This window comes from Tiliqua scincoides, chromosome 1 (assembly GCF_035046505.1).
Source record: "Tiliqua scincoides isolate rTilSci1 chromosome 1, rTilSci1.hap2, whole genome shotgun sequence".
In the NCBI taxonomy this organism is placed as follows: domain Eukaryota; kingdom Metazoa; phylum Chordata; class Lepidosauria; order Squamata; family Scincidae; genus Tiliqua; species Tiliqua scincoides.
Genome location: NC_089821.1, coordinates 170,409,203 through 170,422,787, shown reverse-complemented (window position 1 = coordinate 170,422,787; position 13,585 = coordinate 170,409,203). Strand labels below are relative to the sequence as shown.

The following is a 13,585-nucleotide window of genomic DNA, read 5'->3' as shown; positions in this document are numbered from 1 at the left end:
AGAGCACCTTAGAACACCAAGAGGGAGAGGGAAAAGAGCATCTCCCTATCCACTCTATCACCATATCCTGTGGCAAGGAGTAACACAGACACTCAACTTTAGCGGCTGCCCTCTGGTTCTGGTGTTGTGTGAGAGGGAAAAGAGCATCTCTCCATCCACTCTATCAATCACTATGTCCTGTGGCAAGGAGTTCCACAGACAACCTACATTAGTGGATGCCCCCAGGTTCTGGTGTCTGTGTGAGAGGGAAAAGAGCATCTCTCCAGCCACTCTGTCACCCTATCCTGCGGCAGGGAGTTCCACAGACCCCCAGTTTTAGTGGCTGCCCCCTGGTGTTGCGTGAGAGGGAAAAGAGCATCTCTGCCCCACTCCATCCATCTCACCCTTTCCTGAGGCTGAGAGCGGCAGGGAGGGAGAGGAGAGAGAAAGTGCTGAGTCACTGTGTGACGCGTTCACCCGCACTCCTCCCCCCTCCCGCATGAAAGGCGGGGGAACGCGCATGCGCGCGCTCCTGACTCTCCCTCCCTCCTCTGGTCACGTGCTCTGCTGCTGGTCCTACCGGGAGGCGGTCGTCGCCTCGCTCACTCACTCCCTCACACGCGCGCGCGAGAGAGAACGTTGCTGCAGACGACCTCCTTAGCGCTTGGAGGGGAGGGGGGCTGGTCCATCCGTCAGGCAGCCGGGGGCGTGTGAGTGAGAGGTGGCAAGAAGCGAGGACGCTCTTCCCGCCGCTCCGCAGAATCACGCACTGGTCCCCCCCACCCGGGCGGGTGGATGGTTCTGCCCTCCCGCCGCCTGAAGTGCTTCTCCCCCCTCTGCAGCTGAGACCGGCTTCCTCCTCATTCCTCACCGGTGCGGCGGCTGCTGCTGCTCCCCCCCCCTCCGGTCTCTCTTGGTCCCTTCTCTTCCCACCGCGGCCCCGGCCATGGGGCTCCTGTCGCAGGGCTCCCCGCTCAGCTGGGAGGAGACGCAGCGCCACGCGGACTACGTGCGCAAACACGGCATCCTCCAGTTCCTGCACATCTACCGGGCCGTCGAGGACAGGCACAAGGACGTCCTCAAGTGGGGGGACGAGGTGAGTCCTTGTGGGGGCAGAGTGAGTGGGGCGCAAGCCTCTGCGTGTCTACTCAGGAGTAAGCCCCACTAGAGCCGGTGAGGCTCACTCCCAGGTAAGTGTATGCAGTGCATTGTGTGTGGAGGGACTGTGCTCCTTCAGCCTCTTCAGAGGGTTTTTTGTGGTGGTGGTGGTGTTGTGCTTGTTTGAAGTTACAAATGCATGGTGGTGACCACACCACTGGTTGAGAAACACTGGAAGAGTGAAGTTTGCAAACTTCACTCTTCCAGTGTTTCTCAACCAGTGGTGTGGTCACCATCAGTGGTACAGGCACCACCAGTGGCACATGAGGTGGTGCCTGGTGGTGCTCCCTGGACTCCACCCACCTGGCAGCAAGACCAGGGGCATGGCACAACCAACAGCAATAGGAAACCTGGCTTGGTGGGCAGAGCTCCAAAGTATGATTTTTCTGCACCCGCAAAAGCCCTCCCGTCCACCCCAAACCTCTTAAAGGTGTGTGTTGTATTGCATCTGGCAACCCAACCCAGAAGTAACTGGCTATGATGTTATCCCCAGTCACTTCCAGTAGTACTGTGAATAGGTGGACATGTGAAGTGGTGGAGGACAAAAGTTGAGAAACGCTGCAATATTCAACACTCTTGGGTGGTAGGCCACTGGATGGGGCTGGGGGTAAGATTAGCAGTTACAAAGGGGGACAGAGTGCCTATACCTTTAACCAGTGGTTCTCAAACTCTTGACTGGTGGCTCCCTTGACCCACTGGGCCATTAACCACAGCTCCCCATTAGGGCTGTAAACATTGTATAGGGTGGTAGGTTTTTGCAAGGATTCCACAGCTCCCCTAGCTGGGTTCTGCACCTCCCTCCTCTCCTTCCCCCCCCCCCCCAGCCATGGCTCACAGTTTGGAAATCACTGCCTTTAATGATTGTATAGAGCAGTGTTCTTCAACCTTGGAGTTGGAACCACAGTGGGGTCTGGAAGCCTCAGCTTACGGGTTGCTGCAGCTTACAGGAATGAAAAAGGATGAAGACCAATGGACTAGATCACCACCATGTAAAAGGGAGGCATATTATGTGCCTCTTCAGGTGTTAAGAGATTGTGCTCCAGTCCTGCTCAGGTTGTTAGCAGTTGTGCTAAAAGGTTTTCACTAGTGCCAGGCTTCATGGTAACTTTTTCTGCTCTCTCTGATGAGAATATTTGGTAACAGTGAACTGTGTTAGGAGGGTATTATGGTGCAGGAGTGGGCTGATAGGGCCCTGGGAAGGGGGGTGGTTCAATAGTGGTGTCTCCAGTCTCATACTTTATGTGTTGGTTTATATGTTGAAGACCACTGGTATAGAAGAGGGGATTTTTGCTGGTGCGGCTTCTTAAACCTTCCATATTGAGCTGCACCTCCCAAAATTCCCTCTTCTATACAGTGGATACAGGCATGGGCACACTGTCCCCCTTTGTATATAACTTTAGCTAGGGTTACTGGAGCAAGAGTGGGGCAACATGTGTCTTGTATAAGGATGAGGTGGGATTCTGTGAATGATGTTGATTCTTGTTGAGCCCATGCAAGGACTTCAAAGACCTGGTAGTGAGTGTGCTGCTCATATGGGAAAACCAAATTTCCTCTAGAGACCCTTGTCTGTGGGACTGCATGCAGATAAGTGGCACATTGATGTTTGGGGCTTGTGTGTCTGAGAGAGACATTTGAGCATTGACTGGATGTTGCTTCTGATTTGAAGCTCTGCTTTGCACTTTTTTGTTTTTATGCAGAGAAGGCTTCCAGAGGGCTTGCCTTGTTAGTCTGTTGCAGGAAAACACAAAGAGTCTCTTGTGATATAAAGGCTTTGAAGCATAAGTATTTTTGAACTAGAGGCCATTTGTCAGATTTTAGTCAATGGACCTTATGCTTCAGTGCCTTTTAAGGTGCCCCAAGACTTTGTTTTTCCGTAAGCAGGATATCCCCATGATGGTGTCCTTGGCATTACTAATGAAGATGTTTCATTCTGTTACATGTTCAGATATATTTTATGCTTTTTTCTAAATTGCAACTGTTTAATTAGTACAGAGCTTATCTTTTTATCATGAATTTACGTACGATAATAGTATTCTAATGATTAGGGGTACTAGTTGTGCAGTCTCCCTAGATGTAGAGCATAATATCATAGCAAGTTGTGATTATGGATCTGTTTCTTAGCATCCAGTGCTCTCCAAGGCTCCATGATAGTTAATAATTACTAAGTTGTGTGTACGCTGAAATGCACTAATATCGCCAGTGATATTATTTGCTGTTTGAAAAAAACTTAGTCAGTTGTAGTCTGAGGCCTTTGTATGTCTCAGACTGGTACAAACTAGATTTATGCCTAATATGACTTATCCAGTACAATAGTAGCAATTGGGAGAAACCTGGCATTCTAACAACCCACTGTAGTTTCTCTTTCATTATCTGTGTAATTTTTAGAATAAAGTGCTTTTTGGGTTAGGAGGGGGAATCATTGTCATAATGATTTTTCAGAATTCTTAATGGTATGGCTAGAAATTGAAGTAAATACAAACATAGACTATTTACTGTTCTGTGTTGACATCATGCTCTTGGGAAGAGTTTTATGAGTTGGGCAGTTCTAGTGCAATACTAGTGCAGAAACTGAATAAGATTCTATGTTTGAAGTTTGAACTTTTTCTGTGTGGCTGGTGCCTTCTGCAATCTTGACGGCTTGCCCTTTGGATTATCATGGTATTAGTAGGGGCTATACACGACTGCCATGTGGCTTACAAGGATCATATGTACAAACTTAGCACAATCAAGCCCCCCCCCCCCATACATGCATTTGCACAAATCTCTTGTGTGGTAGAATGACTTAACTGCTGAGTAAATGGCAATCTTTGTAGAGCACCAACTTCTTAGTACTCCAACAGTTCAGCCTCCTTGTTCTTTGAAGCGGAGATCTTCGGAAAAGGAGCAGGTTTTACACTTGAAAAACATGAAAAATGCAAAAGTTGATCTAAGCATTACTTCAGAAAACTCTCTTTGGACCATTATGGTTCTGAAGACAGATTGGGGTTTGGACTTCCTGCTTGAAACAGTCTGCTTTACAGAATTTTCTTAGGGCACTTTTCATTCTTGAAAGTTCTCAAGTGTTTCCAGCAAGTATTTATTTGCAAGCACTGCAGAGTGTATCTGAAGAAGGCAGACTCATATGTGTGAGATACTGCCATTGGGCAACTTAAGTTTATAGCTTTGTATCCAAATACTGTATTTGTTGCATGTACCATAGTGAAGGTATGAGCTTCCTGGTCTTAGAAGTTGCTGAAGAACTTAATAAACATAGTAATGGCAATCTGAAAAGTTTGCCATATGACTTTATAATAGACATTTCTCTGATAATTACTCCACTCACTATAAAAGTTTCTTTCATATGGCATCTCTAGACTTGTGATGCCTGGGGCCATGGTACCTTTCAAAAATTGAAGATGATTGCCTATAAAAAGCATTTATATTGAATTGGATCCAAACCTCTCTGTGCTTTTAAAAAGAAAAAGCCCATGTAACAAAGGACCATATGTCAAGATGAATACTAGCAACAGCTTTTATTTGCAAGAAAAAAAAAATGGGTTAGAGGTTGCTGATTAAACAAGATTAGTGTATTTGGTCTTTTCTTATGTTACTTGCTGATATATGTAAGGTTTTGATGAGAATTTTTCAGGTTTGCCTCATTCTTGGAAGACTAACCTGGAAAAATATTGTTAATCAAATTATAGCATATAAAGCTTTCTGCAGGCTGTAGGTGTAGTATTATCTGGGTACTTGAGGTACATCTTGCATGCCAGTGAAGCAAGTTCCTAAAAAGGACTAAGTTTTGAAAAATTACAGGTAGTCCTAACTTGTCTCATCAGCGGAACGAGACCTGTTAGATACTGCCATAATCAAAGTTTATCCCTGCCCTGGGAAATGGCTTGAGGAAATCATAATTTCAGTAATAAAGAATAGCAAGAGCCAACAAGTCTTCATTTGATTAAAAATATGAATACTTGTGTAGCCAACACAAGTATTCATAGCTATATGAATGAATCTTCGTAGCTCCCATTTCCTCTCTTGAGTTTCCGCAAGGGACCAATAAAACAGCATTTTGTTAGACTACACTAAGAACGATAGCTCTAATTTAGCATAATTTGTTTAGTAGGCAACATGAGCCTGTTTGGCTTTGTTAAAAGCATTCAGTGATAAATTATAAGATGCTATAGACTTGTCACACACGTACAGCAGTGCTACTTACCCAGAGGTAAGACTTGTTGTTCAGTGAGACTTTCTCAAATGTAATTGGGTTTACAATTGCAGCCTTGATTCATTGTGGGAGACCAACTCTGCTTGTTTTCGGGCAACAGATTAAGTACTGTATGTACTATGTACCCAAAGGTGAGTGTGCTAGTGATTTCACGTGGGAGAGTTTTTGAGGCTGGTGTGTTACCTCAACCAATGAGTATAGATTTTGTTAAATTATAAATTCTTGCATCACTTTCTGTACCCCTAAAAGGTACAGGGCCCCTCCTGACCAAGGAATTAAGTCAGATAGAGGTTGAAAGAGAAGATGTTTCAGACCTCATTGATAAATTAAAGATCAATAAGTCACCGGGCCCTGGCGGCATCCACCCAAGAGTTATTAAGGAATTGAAGAATGAAGTTGCTGATCTCTTGACCAAAATATGCAACTTGTCCCTCAAAACGGCCACGGTGCCAGAGGATTGGAGGATAGCAAATGTCATACCAATCTTTAAAAAGGGAAAGAGGGGGGTGCCCAGGAAACTATAGGCTGGTCAGCCTAACACCTATACCGGGTAAGATGGTGGAATGCCTCATCAAAGATTGAATCTCAAAACACATAGACGAATAGGCCTTGCTGAGGGAGAATCAGCATGGCTTCTGTAAGGGTAAGTCTTGCCTCACAAACCTTTTAGAATTCTTTGAAAAGGTCAACAGGCATGTGGATGTGGGAGAACCCATGGACATTATATATCTGGACTTTCAGAAGGCATTCAACACAGTCCCTCACCAAAGGCTGTTGAGAAAACTCCACAGTCAGGGAATTAGAGGGCAGGTCCTCTCCTGGATTGAGACCTGGTTGAAGACCAGGAAACAGAGTGCGTGTCATTGGGCAATTTTCACAATGGAGAGAGGTGAAAAGTGGTGTGCCCCAAGGATCTGTCCTGGGAAAGTGCTCTTCAACCTCTTCATCAGTGACCTGAAGAGGTCTCACACAACACCAGAACCAGAGGGCAGCCACTAAAGTTGAGTGTCTGTGTAACTCCTTGCCACAGGATATGGTGATAGAGTGGATGGGGAGATGCTCTTTTCCTTCTCCCTCTTGGTGTTCTAAGGTGCTCTTCAACCTTTTCATCAGTGACCTGGAGACAGGGGTGAGCAGTGAGGTGGCAAAGTTTGCAGATGACACCAAACTTTTCCGGGTGGTGACCAGAAGTGGTTGTGAGGAGCTCCAGAAGGATCTCTCCAAACTGGCAGAATGGGCAGCAAAATGGCAGATGCGTTTCAGTGTAAGTCATTGTAAAGTCATGCACATTGGGGCAAAAAATCAACACATACAGGCTAATTCTGTGACAGATCAGGAGAGAGATCTTGGGGTGGTGGTGGACAGGTCAATGAAAGTGTCTACCCAATGTGCGGTGGCAGTAAAGAAGGCCAATTCTATGCTTGGGATCATTAGAAAAGGTATTGAGAACAAAGCAGCTAATATTATAATGCCGTTTTACAAATCGATGGTAAGGCCACACTTGGAGTATTGTGTCCAGATCTGGTTGCCACATCTCAAAAAGGACATAGTCGTTCTCTTTTGCACCTTTTCCATTTCCACCTTTTCCATTTCCACTAAGATGATTACTGGGCTGGGGCACCTTCCTTATGAGGAAAGGCTATGGTGTTTGGGCCTCTTCAGCCTGGAAAAGAGACGCCTGAGGGGGGACATGATTGAGACATACAAAATAATGCATGGGAAAGATAAAATGGATAGAGAGATGCTCTTTACACTCTCACATAACACCAGAACCAGGGGACATCCACTAAAATTGAGTGTTGGGAGGGTTAGGACAGACAAAATAAAATATTTCTTTACTCAGCGTGTGGTTGGTCTGTGGAACTCCTTGCCACAGGATGTGGTGACGGCATCTGGCCTGGATGCCTTTAAAAGGGAATTGGACAAGTTTCTGGAGGAAAAATCCATTATGGGTTACAAGCCATGATGTGTATGTGCAACCTCCTGTTTTTAGAAATGGGCTATGTCAGAATGCCAGATGCAAGGGAGGGCACCAGGATGCAGGTCTCTTGTTATCTGGTGTGTTCCCTGGGGCATTTGGTGGGCCGCTGTGAGATGCAGGAAGCTGGACTAGATGGGCCTATGGCCTGATCCAGTGGGGCTGTTCTTATGTTCTTAAGTCACCTATCCTGAGTTTTTGGTAATACAGTATGCAAGTGTTCCTCTTTCAAATTCTGAATACATACAATCAAGTGTGCTTTAAATTCCATTCTCTGTGTAGTGACTTAAGAAGTGAAAACAATTTTTAACTTGTTTTTAAAATGTTGATAGTTGTTTCACAGCATTTTCATGTAATTGTCATATATAAAATTAGATATTTAGTATGGTGACACTTTTGTATAATGCTACTTATTAGTGTTTTTTTTACTTTAAAAATCTTTTCTTAATTTAAAGAGGGGGGGAGAGAGTGAAAGAGCATGCTTAAGAGAACTGGTATGGTATAGTGGTTAAAAGTCTGAACTCCAAATTGAATTTCCCTGTTCATGTCTCACCTCTCCCTCACCTAAGGTTTGCCTTGAGCAAACCGTTTGCAGCTGCAATATGGGGGCAATGCTCAGCTTACAGGGTTGTTGTAAGGATTACATCAAGATAGGTAGTAGCTATTTAGCTTTGAAATGAACTTTTAATTTTACAACACCTTGCTCTTAGAAAGTGATCATATTTTTCATTGTGTTTAGTTCCTCTGGTTGCTTCAGTCTGAATTTGAAATGGTATCAAACCGAACAGTGGGTGTTTAGTTCTGTAGCATGAATTTCAAACTTGATTCTGTTTTTCTATAGTTTTTAAGAACTTTAAAATTCCTTCTTTCCCGGCGTTCAGCTGCATTTCACTGTGTGTGACAAACATACAGTTCATTTTTGCTTGAAATAAAGTTGTGGCACCCCAGGGTTTCTTGTGTGTATTGCCTGAAGGTTGTGGGAAAAATCTTGCTTAGGTGTGTGTGACTTCTCTTCGTTTCCTGTTCCTGGTTCCTCTTCTCTAAATCTTATCTGTGTTAGAGCTGTGTGTTATCCACATATCTTTCATTTCCATCTTCTGTTACCCAGAGGGAAAGTCATGATTTGGGTTAGTTCTAGGCTGAATAGGGATGAACAAACTGAAACTTAGACCAGATTAGATAGGGGTGTTGGTGGTTCTTTTGATGGTCCTGAAGTGGACGTTCAGTGTATTCTTGATTGGGTTGTATTTTCCCCAGAAGGAGCAGTTGACTCCTGTTTCTAGGTATGTTCTGAATGCCCATTAAAAGAATGATTTTTACCTTGCATGCCAAATGCACCTTTTTCCTGGACCAAACTTCTGTGGTCTCAGTCATTCATGCTTTTATCACCTCCAGGTTAGACTATTCTGGAAACTTAAGCTGAGGCAGAATGCATCTGCCAAATGGATGAAATCCACTTGGTTAAGGAATTTTACACCAATTCTTCGCTAGCTACATTAGTTATCCATTCGCATCCGTGTTGGATTTGAATAATCTTAGAGTAGAATTCTCTGTGAATTGCTTCTTTCACATGAACCTGCTGGAAGGCTCTGGTCATGTTAGACGTCTTTCCGCCAGGTTTCCTCCTATCGACAGAGCTGTGGATGTGCACAGAAGAGAATTTTCTCAATTGTTAGCATACAAAATGAGAGGGATATATCTGGCTTTAGACAGGCAATTAAGACAAATTTATTTCAATGAGCATTTTCAAATTGAGATTATTGTTGCAGCTCATTTTATTCTTTCTGCGTTTATATGCCATTTTAGTCTGGTGTTACTGTTGTGTAATTATTATTTTTATGAATTTGTAATAGAGTAGTCTTGTTCCCTTGGATGTATTATAAAAAGATGGGATACAAAATAAGATTTCATGCGTTCATTTTTCATACCTCTATAGAATAGCTTACTAACTAATGCTATAGAGTATATTTTTTTCTTGTATCTGTCTTTCTAGTCTTTTTCCATTCTTAGAGATTTTCCTGAAGCCTGCATTTTTTCTTCTTTATGGACAGTGAAGTGGTTTGGGAGTCAGACTCAGAAGAGTCAGGTTCAAATCCCCACATAGCTATGAAGTTTCCTGAGTGAAGCTTTCCTGGGTGAAGTTTCCTGAAGTTTCCTTGGGCCAGTCACTGCCTCTCAGCCTCACCTACCTCACAGCGTTGTTGTGAGGACAAAAGGAGGGAAGGAACTGTGAACATTGCCCTGAGCTCCTTGGCATAAGGGTTGTATAAAAATGTGAATAAAAAACTATCCTTAACTTCCGTTGTTTTGACCTGCGAATTTTGATTTTGCAGTCTTGTGGCAACTTTCTTGCCAGGATTTCTGTGCTCTTTTCTGCATCTTCTTGTTTTCTCTGCATGTGAAAAAGTAAAACTGCATGTGAACAGTGTATCTGCCTGCTACATATGTTCTTCCTAATAATCGTACTCTTAATTCCAATCTCTGCACAGTTTTGCTTGCTACTTAGGCTTCTCCCAGTCTTTGCACAGTTTTGCTTGCTACTTAGGCTTCTCCCAGTCTTTGCACAGTTTTGCATGCTACTTAGGCTTCTCCCAGTTAAAGCCTAACTAGATGTGCTGGTGGGAGAACTTCCCTGCATCAATTTGAAAGTGTTCTCTATTTCAGCCTTTCTAGCATCAAATTTTTAGATTTCCACCTCACTTGCTGATTGCAATTTTTCCAGTCTAGGGAGTACCTGTACCTATTGAAAATTCACCTTTATAATCAATATTGTTTGTTCAGAAATGAGTCTTATTGATTTCAGTGAGACTTTCTTCTAGGCTAGTATGATCATGTCAGAGTCTAGTCTGTTAAACCACATAATCAAAATATTTTTATGTTGACTCTTAATTTGTTTTGACATTGTTTAATTTTTCTTTAATGTGGATGTGTGTGTAACTTTAACACAGGGTTCTTTAAATCCTTAGGACCTTACTGTATTTTTTCATAAGTCAGACCGATTGCGTTCATTTTCCAAAACCAGAAGCTTTGGATTAAATCTTCTTTTAAGAAACCTGATAGATTTTAGTTGACTAGTGAAACAAGCATAATGAAAAATATCCATGAGAAAATAAGGCTGTTGTGGCAGTCCCTGGATCTGCTCCCTTCTTTATCCCAAACCTAGCCCCCTTTACTTGCAATAGCAGTGATCCTGAGATATTCAGCAGCTCAAGTTTCTTCATATCAGGAAGCATAAGCCGAACTCAACCCTCATACTGGATTGATTCAAAGGATGCTGTAGATTCTGACTGAACAAATCGACCAGTCAATTGTCTGGGCCCCCTTTTTCTTGGAAAGAGAGGTGCCATATTGCATGGGAATCACTGTCTGCAGAGATCAGGTGTTTTGCTTTTCTCCTTACTGTGAGGTCTGCCTCTTAACTAAAACCCAAAAAGTTTTTTAAGTTCAGCAATTAAAAGTATTTTTACTTTTTTTTATCACTACTCTTTTTGCTTTTAAACAAACTCTTCATTTTTAAACCAGTTACTACTCCAGTCTTTCTGCTGGGAGCTAAGAGGTATCTTCTTTGGTTCAACTGGATGGCGTTAGCCTGGACAGTTCCCAAACTTCTTCCTGCAGCATCTGGCTTCAGTGCTGAGGAAACTCTAGTTTTTTGCTTTGTCATATATGGAAGGTGAAGAAGGAAGCCACAGGTTCCCCTTGGTTTTGAGTTGCATATTTGCTTTCCTGGTGAGATTCAGTTTTGGTTTGTTTCAAAGTGGGCTGCACTGTGTCACCACAAAGGTGTTCTACCATTGTGTAGCGAAAGGGGGGGTCTGGGCTTTTTCATAGACATCACCCTTTTTGCCAGCATCTTACTAGTCTGCAACCTGGAGATGTGTAATAAAGTGTATCTCATCAAGCATTGGCTAATTGAAGGAAGTAACATAATTGTCTTTCTTAGCAGAAAAGCTATTCTGATTATGGTGATTTGGCAGCCTATTAAGTAGCAAGCATGATTCACAGGCTTTGATACTTGTGTATCTCTGTATTTAGAAACTTCTATATTCTCTTCTGTAAACAGGAGAACACTGTGTGTGCTGGGAGATTTATGGTACATTTCCCTTACAGAATAGAGCCGGAAGGTTCCTTCCCAGTGTTTTTTCTTTGAATCACAGCCATACTGTTGTATATGACCAGGTTTCCTAAACCATTTTGTTAACTCGCATGCTATAGGAGAAATCCCACTGTCAGATATTTTGTTTACAACTTTTACATAATTAAAAAAGGGAAAAAACTAGATATCGACAGAAACAGAACAAAAAAATTAAATGAACCTGAAAGTGATTTGGTGTACTATTTTTTTGGTGGTGTCTTCATTCCACATACTATGCTCAGCTGCTGAGTATCAAGCTTCTTGAAGGATTTATCTTAAATTCTTTGTATTGTTGCATTTTAAGTTCCTTCTGTAATAAAATTTCAGGATTAGGTAGCATGTCATCCTTGTCAGAAATTTTCTGAAGCCCATCAAACACAGCAGGATCAGCTGCATTTCATTAAGGTCTGTCTTCATCATGTTCTAACTACTTGCGTGAGAAACAGTGGTTGGTGAATGGCTTATTGGCCACATGATTTTTTGCACAGACTCTCTTCCACTTCTATCAGCTGAATACAAATAATGGCTTTGTTTGTTTTTGAATGTCAGAATAAGAACTTGGGGCAGTCCTTTGAACATTTGTTTATCTGCACCTGTTCAGTTGCTATGCACGCTGTGTAGTGACTCACTAGCTTGTAAGCTCCTATGTTCAACTTTGTACCTTCACATTTGTGTGAAACCTTCTCTGTTGCTATTCTCAATAATGAGTTTCATCCAAAAGAAAAATCTGGGGAAAAAATGCACTAGTGGTTTGACAAACCAATTTTCATGTGTGAAGTATGGTAGTGTTTAGAAAATTGGAGGCAACAGTGGCTTTCAGGGCAGTTTCCTGTTACAAAAATTGCTGTGGGTTGTATCTTGAAAGAGGGAGTTGAAGAGGTAGACATCTCAAAAAGTTAGTGTACCGGTACATTAGTTTTTAATAACATTGGTTTAGAAAGGTGTGGTGTCAGTTGGATTAGTCTAAGGTGGCAATCCTGTGCATGCTTTCCAGGAAGTAGGTTCTCTTGAACTTGGCAGAACTTTTTTCTGAGCAGACATGTAGAATTGGACTGTAAGAGCTGTGTTTCACTCAATGTGACATAGGGATGTTGGTGAAGACAGTTGTCCTGTGGCGAGTCTTTGCTATCTCTAGCATAAAATCTGGAAGGACTTTCCATATGGATCGGGGTGGTAATTTTTCCCTTGTTATATTGAAATTTACTTGCAGTTCTAAAAGTGTTTGTTAAAACTAATAAATGCTATAAATGAATACAATATCAGTCAAACTGGGCAGTTTCACATCACACGCAACTCTTTGGATGTGCCGAATTAACTATTGACTGTTCTGATTTCCTTAGTTTTTCCCCTTAAAATGTAAACTGTGTATGTAAACTGTCCATGCTAAGTAGTTGACATTCCTTAAATATTCACAAGTTTTGCAATAGAAATACACTTCCAAAGAAAGTTTTAAATTCATTTTAATTGTATTTGGTGCACATTGTTGTTCCCCCCAAAAGTTATTTCAGTTCAAATAGTTGAGCAACTGCAGAGGTTTATCCAGCACACGAAATATTATCATGACATGTGCTTTTAGTTTTGTCAAAAATGTGGAACAAGATCCAAAATAGTTTTAGGGCATCAGAAAACTTCACAATTCAAGATTTCCCAGAAGAACCTCCATTACTGACTCTGTCACGGATTAGTAGTAAAACTTAGCAATAATGTCTAGAAGCAATCATATTGCAAGAGGGGTCTAATACACTGTGCAGCTCTAAGTATCCCTCTTAGAGTATCCCTCTAAGTATGTGTAAGTATCCCTCTTACTCATTAGCAAGCTAGATCTTGCTAAAACACACTCTACTTGCTCTCACTTCTTAATGCGTGGATTGCCTTGCTGTTGGAATTTTTCTAAAATGTTTTTAATGCAAACTAAGCTTTCTAGGTGCCTTACTAGTATTCTTGCTGTGTTTTCACTTCTGGAGTGGATGAGTGTGTATGAAGGCAGTAATTTATAGTACATGCAAATTGAGTAGTGACTGTTCTACTCAGTGAAACTTCTAAAAAGTTTTGGGACTGCACTGTCAGTAAATTGCATAACCTAATTGAAAAATCAAGTAGGAAAACAAGTTCGCCTTTTTATGGTACT

The 13,585-nt window shown here is 42.2% G+C and overlaps 1 protein-coding gene across 1 annotated transcript in view; it reads left to right on the top strand.

Annotated features, from left to right (window-relative positions):
• Window positions 1–634: 634 nt before the first annotated feature.
• Window positions 635–13,585, top strand: part of GCLC (glutamate-cysteine ligase catalytic subunit) — a 40,749-nt gene continuing 27,798 nt past the window's right edge. The window contains exon 1 of the mRNA XM_066612408.1: window positions 635–1,075. Within this exon, the coding sequence (XP_066468505.1) occupies window positions 926–1,075 (150 nt within the window). The 5' untranslated portion in view covers window positions 635–925. The remainder of the gene's footprint in view (window positions 1,076–13,585) is intronic.